We start from the raw sequence: 8,363 nt of genomic DNA, 5'->3' as shown, positions 1-8,363 counted from the left end.
CGGGGCCGCCTGGGCCGCGCCCGGCCGGCGCGGGGCCCCTGGCGCGGGGCGGGCCGCGGGCCCGCAGGAGGACGCGGGGCGCTCGGAGCGGCGGCGAAGAGGAGGAGGAGGAGGAGACCCGGCCGCGGGAAGAGGGCTGCGGACGGGGAGGAAGAGGAGGAGCCCCGCCGCCCCCCGCCCGCCGCAGGAAGCCGCCGGAGGATGTGCGGTAGCGCTGGGGGCCCGGCCCGCACGCCGTGACAGCCCGCCCGGCGCTGGGCTCGCTTCGCCGCGGCCGCCGAGCCCCTCCCCGCGGAGGAAACATGTCCAAGATGCCGGCCAAGAAGAAGAGCTGCTTCCAGATCACCAGCGTGACCACGGCGCAGGTGGCCAGCAGCATCACCGAGGACACCGAGAGCCTGGACGACCCGGACGAGTCCCGCACCGAGGACGTGTCCTCTGAAATCTTTGATGTTTCCCGAGCCACCGACTACGGCCCTGAGGACGTTTGTGAGCGGAGCTCCTCCGAAGAGACTCTCAACAACGTGGGTGAGGCCGAAACTCCCAGCAGCGTTTCTCCCAACCTCCTTTTGGACGGGCAGCTGGCTGTGGCTGCTGCTGGGCTGGCTGTAGCCCCCAACGGGGGGGCTGTGCCCAAGAGCTCTGCCGTGCCCCTGCCAGCTGCTGCCTCTGGCACTGCCGTGGGGGGAGGCGGCAGTGCTCAGGCCGTCCTGCCCTCCACGGGGCCCTCTGTGCCCGCCGCCCCTGGCTCCGTGTCTCAGACGGCGGCTGCTGCGTGCAGCTCCCGCTTCAGGGTGATCAAGCTGGACCACGGTACTGGGGAGCCCTACAGGCGAGGCCGATGGACGTGTATGGAGTACTATGACCGGGACTCGGATGGTGGTGTTCTGGGCAGGACTGGAGATTGCATTAGGCACAGCAGCACCTTTGAGCAGGCTGCTCAAGAGCGGGACAGTGGCCTCGGTGCCACAGGAGGTTCTGTTGTGGTCTCGGCTGTGCCAGCATCAGCCCATGGCCCCGATTCTATAGCTGACAGTTCCCTGGCTGCTGTGTCACAGCTGCTCCAGACAGAGAAAATGAACCAGTCCTCTCTACAGCAACCTAGTTTTGTCATTGGGCAACAACAGCAGCCTCAACAGCCCGTAGGTGGGGCCGTGCCTCAGAGTACTGCTCAGCCTGTGTTTTCTGGGGCTTCGGGAGCAAGTCAGCAAATGATGGTGCCACAGCAACCGCAGCCACAGGTAAATCCACAGGGTGTTGCACAGGCTGGACCCAACGGGAAAGGCATGGCACCTCCAAATGTGACAGTAGGGCAGCCGAGCGTTCCTGTGGCCCAGCAGCAGGTGCAGCAGGCAAGCATACCAGTGACTCAGCCTCAACAATTTGCTTATTCTCAGTCTCAGATTCCACCAGTGCACCTACTGCCGACGCAGCCTCCTGGCCAGGCCGAATACATGCAGCATGTGACAATTATGCAGTCTCAAGGAGCTGTTCAGCAGGCTACTACAGGTTCTGCTCCAAGTACTGTGGCCTCCAGCCTGCCTGTGGGGCAGGTGATGGGCCAAAACCCCTCGCCCGTGGGAGCAGCAGTGATGGGGGTGTCAGCACAGCCCGGTGAAGCAGTCGGCCAGGGGTCGGGGTTGCTGCAGGGTGGCCAGGCACAGGCCAGTCAACCTGCCGTCCCGCAGCCAGGAGGTGTGGTACAGCCGGGCCTTGGACAACAGAAATCTGTGACTCAGCATCCAATGGGGGGAAGCAGTCAAGTGTCAGGAATGCCTGGTGCTCCCCATGCTGTGGTCCCCGGAGTTCAGAGCGTGCCTGCGGTTGTGCCCGGTACAAGTGTGCCTAGTGTGTCCACCACTGCTTCTGTCACTATGCCAAACGTCCCTGTTACACTGGTGCAGTCCCAGCTGACGAGCCACCCTTCTGCCAGCAGAAGCACCGGCGCAGTCCAGCCCCAGCACGTGGGACACTCGATGATGCAAGGCGCGCCCAGCGCTCCCGCCAGTCTGCCTCAGGCAAACCTTGGACAGTTTCAGACCCAGGCCCAGTCTTTAGTAGGCCAGATTGATGATACTAGAAGAAAATCAGAACCCCTACCTCAGCCACCCCTTTCTCTTATAGCTGAAAATAAACCTCTTGTGAAGCCTCCCATTCCAGACACTCTAGCAAATCCTCTTCAGTTACCTGCAAGTACTCCTATCAACAGTCTTGCTAGCTCTGTGTTTGGCATATCCATTCCTGTTGATGGTGATGAAGACAGGTATGCATTCTTTTATAATACCTTAAAAAATAACTGGGCTTTTGCGGGGGAGGAAACAACTTTTGAGTTATTAGCAAATGCTTTATGTAAATTCATATTTTCAGAAAGTCACACTGAAGTTTTAAGAGCACAAACCACAGTGAAGTATTTAGGCAAGTAGTGTACTTATCCTTCTCGTACTTATTCTTCTTGGGTGTGAGTGCAATTACTTTTTGCACAAAATGGGGCAGAAAGTAGCCAGAAAGCTACTTTATACACAAATAATATGAACTGTTCAGAATCAAAGACTGAAAGCTGTCTTTCTGCAGCCAGTGACTCGAGATACGAGGAGGGCTGTTCTCTCCTTTCCCCTGAACGCATCATGAAACACTCCAATGACAGCTGGGTTAAAGTGGGTTTATCAACACCACTGTATTGCAGTGCTGTTAAATCTGTGTGGTGCTGCCTAAGGACCATCAGGGGAGGCATCTTGGGAAGCTTGGGGCTTTTAACACACATTCTTTATTTTTATCCTCCTGTGGAGTTGGCTTTTTATAGTATCAGTAAGGAAAATACTTGCTCCTGGGTATGGATTTGTGTGGGGATCCTTACACAGTGAAAGCTCTACAGAGAATGGTCCTTTGTATTGAGAAAACAGACACCACCTGGGCGAAGATGTGGACATGGTGGGAAGTACAACCTTACAGTGAGTTTTCTTTATTGGGAAGTAATTTGGAACTGTGAGTTGTAACAGAGGTGTGTGGTGTGGGCAGACTCATCAGAAGGCCTGAGAGAGGGATCCAGTGTGTGGCTGCTATTCCCATAGATGTGTCAGACTGCTCTGAAGGGTCGTGGCCAAAGTTGCTTAATTGACTTCTTTGAGGGAAGGCAGTGTTTGAGCACTGAATGAATGTCACTGACATTTACTATTGGGATTGCTGCAGTTTGGAGGAAGGAAATACAGGTGGGTTATTTGTGTTTGTATTTTTAAAGATGGGAGTTAGGCCATTATGAGCAGGTCTTGTGGTGAATTTCCCTGTAAGCCTTTCCTCATCTGGGGACAGCACCAGACTTTCCAGATAACACAGTCAGTGTGGCTCGGAGCATGTTTTAGTAAAGCAGCTGTGTCTGTGGGGTTGGGGTGCAGAGGATGGAGAGGGCACCTCAAAGTGAGTGTTCAGTGAGTTCAGGCTGCAGATTTAGTGCAGGCCTGTGCTCACTGGAGCTTTGGCTGCTGCTGTGTCTAAGAGTAACTGGTGATGCCTTTCTGCAGGGAAAAGCCATGGTTGGGAGAGCTGTGCTGGTTCTGATTAAAGCGGTAAAGGACTGACAAGAAAAAGTGAAACAGTTAAAATTTCCTCTCAGTTTGCCTACCTTAAGAGGATTGCTGACCCGGATGACAAACTGCCTTGTGCAAATAAGGTTAGATTTCGAGCTGGTGGGTTCTTTTCATAGCTCAGTGTTTTATCAGAAGATGATTTGTCTGGTGCTTAATCATTCTGTTGATTAAGGAGTCAGAAAGAAAGGAATGCATTTTATGTTTGTTTTGCATAGCTTCTAACGCTTAATATAAATTGTAGTAACGAACATGATTATCTGTGACAAGTGAATCGCTTTTATGTAACAGTAAGGAAAAACTTACCCTACTTACTCAAACTGGGGGCTGCTAACTTTGTGTTGCACTCTAGTGAGGCAGTTCTTGGTGCTCTTGTCCAGAACAGTGATGTTTAAAGCTGTTTTCCTAGTTTAGTCTTTGAACTTGCCAGCTTGCAGCAGTGCTTCACTTGCTGTTCATTTCTAAAGAGACTCTTGCAGACACTTTACCGTGAGAACCACGAGTAAGAAATGGAAATGGGCTCTGAAGGCAGCTTGCTCTTTTTGACAGGCTGTGGTGTTCAGTAGGGAAATGAGCTTGTGGTTATCAGAGGAGGAGCACACGCGTCTCGTTTGTCGCCTTCTGCACTGGGTGATAAAACTGTGCAGCGTGCCGGGTGCTCAGGAAGCCAGGAGCACACCTGTGCTGGGAGAGTCTCTCCCAGTTGGGAATGGCTTTCTTCAGTAGTGACCCCGGTAAGCTGTGAAGGCTCACCTTAAATAGGCCTAGACCTCATATGAGATCTCTGCAGAGCCAGTAGATCCAAGTTTATTCTTTGCTCCCCTCAACCAGTAGCCTGACTTCCACTAGTTTCAGACAAAGAAAGGTAAGAATAAAAGCCTAGCAGCTTGTTAAGGCTGTTTTATCGCTTGGTTTTTGTGTGCTTTACTCTGTGAGCAGGTTTTACTGTAAAAGTGTCTCCTGCTTGTCTGCTGTTCTCTTCTTGCTCCTGCTTTTTTCCTCTTTCCAGCTATTTAAGGTTTACCACTGCTCCCATGGGCTTTGCCCAGCTACTTTTTCTACTGCAATCAGTGGTGAAATAGTTAATGAAGACCTTCAAATGTCATTAATAGGCTGGGGGTTGACACTGATAAGGCTAATAGGGTGCAAAGGGAGCTGATACATCATGAGTCATGGTTTGTGCCGGCAGGTCCAGGAAGTTAACGCTCGGCTTAGTTTGGAGAGGTTACTTGGTGGTCATGGGAGCCAGAAATCTGTGGAAAGCATTTTTCTCTTACTATTAATGTGCAGTGTCCCGAGGAAGGGGGGTCAGTGTGTAGGCAGGTATCTGCATTTCTTCCAACACCTTCAATTATATTTAAATACTTGTGTGTTCTTGAAGCTTGACAAACTTGTATAGCTCATGCTCCTGTAGTGATCTTCTAACACAGTGACTCATCAAGGAAGAGTGTATAGCTCTCAATATCCTGAATTTATCTAGAAAGTCCTTCACCATTCTGAATATGAAGAGGAACTGTTCTAAAGGTAGCATAGTTAAGATGGAAATTCTTTAAAAGCAGCATGTCAGGAATACAGTGAGCGTGAGACAGGGCTGATGTAAAAAGCTGGTCAGTTCACGTATTTCTGAAAAAGGTCTTTTGTATTATTCCTGTCTTATGGTTTGCTGTTTTAAATCAAACTACACCTAGGGTAGTTAGGAGTGGAGGTGTAAGGAAACGTAGTCAGACAGATAGATAGATAGAACTCTGTGTTTATAGATGTAGAATGACTTTCTTCCAAGCCATTGCCTGAAGACTTTTTAATTTCCTGTTCCCATAGTGCAGTATGCTTTAATAGCAGTCTAGACAAAACTGTGTTTTTTTGCATTGACCTGATGAATAATGAAGAATCAATTAATCAAGATATCTTACCTGGAAGGGAAGAGGGGGTAGGTAGGTAGGTGATCCAAAAGAATGAAAAAAAAAAAAAGAAAAAAAGAGAAAAAAGCTTTTGGCATGTCATACCTTCCTTGAAAAGCAAAGCTGGTTTTTCAGTTGATGTGTCCAAATTGCTAAGCTCTTAAAAAGAGAAATTTGTTGTGTGGGGCGTTACGGAATATCTACAACGTAACATAGTTTTCTTTTCCTCTCTAAATGTGGATGCAAGTGGTATAAACTGCAGCACTATTCAAGGATGGGTGAAGTAGTACTGTTACTGAGGCAGATGTGGGTATTGCAGTCCACTTTGAACGGGAGCCTGACAAATACTGAAAAAACACAAGTAGAACTGGATCTCAAAATTGCCCCGACTCTTCATTTGCTGGACTTGAGCAGCTGGACTAATTATTTTGGAGGGAGGGCAGTTAGATCACCTGTGAGGATTCTGGGATCAGTGTGTGTCAGGTTCTCTACTCACCTTTCTGCCCATGGATACAGAGATTTGTAGCTGACAAGCAGAATATTTCAGCTGGCTTAATAACTTTATTTTGGCTCTTGGGGGAAAAAGAAATATGTCGCCTCTGTTAAAAGAATGTTACTGAAAAAGCTTGTTCAAACCTCCTACATGTTTGGCAGACTTTTGGGGCAAAATATTACTAGGGCTGTTGGAAAAAGAGCAGAGTATAGATCATTTTCCAGAGATAACTGACTGGCTTGAGCTGTTCCGGCCGTATTCCAGGAACGCTAATGAATGGCTGCAATTGTGAACTGTCAACTACAGCAGCTGAGTTGTTGAGAACCTGATTGTGCAGGGCTGTCTCCCAGCTCAGCTAAATCACATATTTGCATGGAGCACTAACTTAGTAGAACTGCAGTCTTAAGATCATCTTTGTCATATAAGGACAAAACGGGGCACAGGGTCACTTAGGTGTTGCCCTAGATGCATATTCTGTTGTGCTCCTAAAGGAAAACAAGTGTTCTGCAAATACATACCAGGACATGATCCTTGAATTGCATTGGTATTGTCCCTTTCTTCACCTTGCTCATAAGCCTAGTAGGGGTTTGAGCTCTCCTGCATCTGCAGACTTGTTTCAGCTCTCCTCCTGGAGGCCTGTGTTTGTGAGTGTGTGTAGGAGCAGATGAGAAGGAACCTGGGACAGACACGCTCCAGAGCCAGGAGTGCCTTTGGTTTGACAGCCAGAGCTACAGCTCAGTTTGAAAACCAGGTGAGCTGGGACTGCAGTTGATGGCAGCAAACATGGTTAATGCAAACAAACTCCAGTTAGTTTTGTTCAGTTCTTGCTGTATTTTCTATAACAAAAATTACCAAAGGTAACTGCAGCACCACACCAGTTTCTGGGTAATGGAAAGCCTGTCCTGCTGTGCAGTCAGTTTTGGAGTGGTGCAAGATATCTAAACAAAACTGCTGTTGCTCATTTGACAGTGCTGTTTCCCAGCTTAAACATTCAAATGCCTTTGTTAAGGAGGAGTCAGTACAATCCTAGAATTAATGAGACAGAGTGTTTCAGATGAGAGAGTTATTGAAAGGAGGAAATGGGGACACTGTTCAGTTTGTTTCAAAGACTGTAGTGGCCAGCCCTGACACAAGCAGTTCCCTGGACCTTGGACTCCCAGGTGTTCTGCTCAGCTGCTGGGGGTTAATTTTTTCCTGCTCCCCTATAGAAGAGTGCAAATGTTCCATAGCTGATTTCTGAATGTTGAATACATATTTGTTGCATGGCAGAAATAACAGCATATGTTTTATGGAAGCTATTTTAAACTTCTCCTTAAAAGTTGAATTCTCAAGTATTTGGGTGTTTTGAGCAGGCAGGACTCAACTGCTCTTGAACTCGGAAGGGCTGAAAGTTCTCTGGGGCTATGTTTTTATGTAAAGTGCTGATAATCTTTTATGACTTCAGGTGACGTAGTAAAGAGGAGTTCTTCCCTGTTACCGTGCCGGATATTTGAGTTCCAGCCTCTTGCATGTTGAGGCTATATATTAATTTTTCAGTTTTAAAGCTGGTGATTAGCAGTTTCTGTTGCTCAGGAAAAACTTAGACCTTGCTTGTGCTTTGTGTGTCAGCAAAGACTCCATAAGAAACTTCTGTGAGACTCCTGCCAAAGTACAGCTGGTTTGGTTCTAGTCAATAAATCTAGATTGTCAGGCACAGGTGTCTGCTTTTATTCCTATATTTGACAAAGTGCAAAGATAGAAGTATTTATAGTAACTGCTAAAGCCCCTGTCTTCTGGGAAGGTTCTCTACACATGAGAAGTCACTTGAAATGCAGTGTGAGGTTGTATCTTCATTCTCCATCTTGAAAAATCTTTCACCTTTAACCTTCACACTTCATAAATACAAATGTGTAGTGAGTACCAGTAAATCTTTGCCTTATGGGATAATGTGTTTTTACTCAGGCAGGGCAGGTGAGTTACTTGGCCACATGAAGGACAGCTGGATGCTTGTCTCAGTTTTTTTTGTCGTGCAAAACACAATTATTCCAAGAGGTTTTCTTTGTATGTCTGTTCTCCTTTTGAAGCTGGGAGGGATGCATTTGTGTTGTGACAGCTTGCTGGAGTGTTTTTGTCAGTGCAGAGAGAAGGTGGAAGTACTAATTAGTGCTGTGGAGAGGTGTCAGCTGTCTGTCACACTGACAGCTGGTGGGTTTGCCTGGTGCTCATTAAAGGTTACAAACTGGGTGGGATCTGGGCACAGCCCTGCAAGTGTGGCCTCAGCAGAGGGGAGGGACCCCCTCCCTGGACCTGCCAGACTTTGCCTTGTGCAGCCCAGGATACCAGTCAGCCCCTCTGAGCGAGGGCAGAGTCCTGAGCCATTCCTGAGCCATTCCTGAGCCATTCCTGAGCCATTCC

At 48.4% G+C, this 8,363-nt stretch overlaps 1 protein-coding gene across 2 annotated transcripts in view; it reads left to right on the top strand.

Moving 5' to 3' along the window:
• The first annotated feature begins 63 nt into the window (after positions 1-63).
• Positions 64-8,363, top strand: part of TSC22D2 (TSC22 domain family member 2) — a 25,605-nt gene continuing 17,305 nt past the window's right edge. The window contains exon 1 of one of the 2 annotated variants that reach the window (XM_027647312.1): positions 64-2,263. In XM_027647312.1, the coding sequence (XP_027503113.1) occupies positions 303-2,263 (1,961 nt within the window). In that variant the 5' untranslated portion in view covers positions 64-302. The remainder of the gene's footprint in view (positions 2,264-8,363) is intronic. The other variant, XM_027647313.1, reaches the window with a different exon arrangement.

This window comes from Corapipo altera, unplaced genomic scaffold (assembly GCF_003945725.1).
Source record: "Corapipo altera isolate COAL_440 unplaced genomic scaffold, ASM394572v1 113, whole genome shotgun sequence".
NCBI classification, from domain to species: domain Eukaryota; kingdom Metazoa; phylum Chordata; class Aves; order Passeriformes; family Pipridae; genus Corapipo; species Corapipo altera.
The sequence above is the reverse complement of the archived record's forward strand: the minus strand, read 5'-3'. Positions and strand labels throughout refer to the sequence as shown.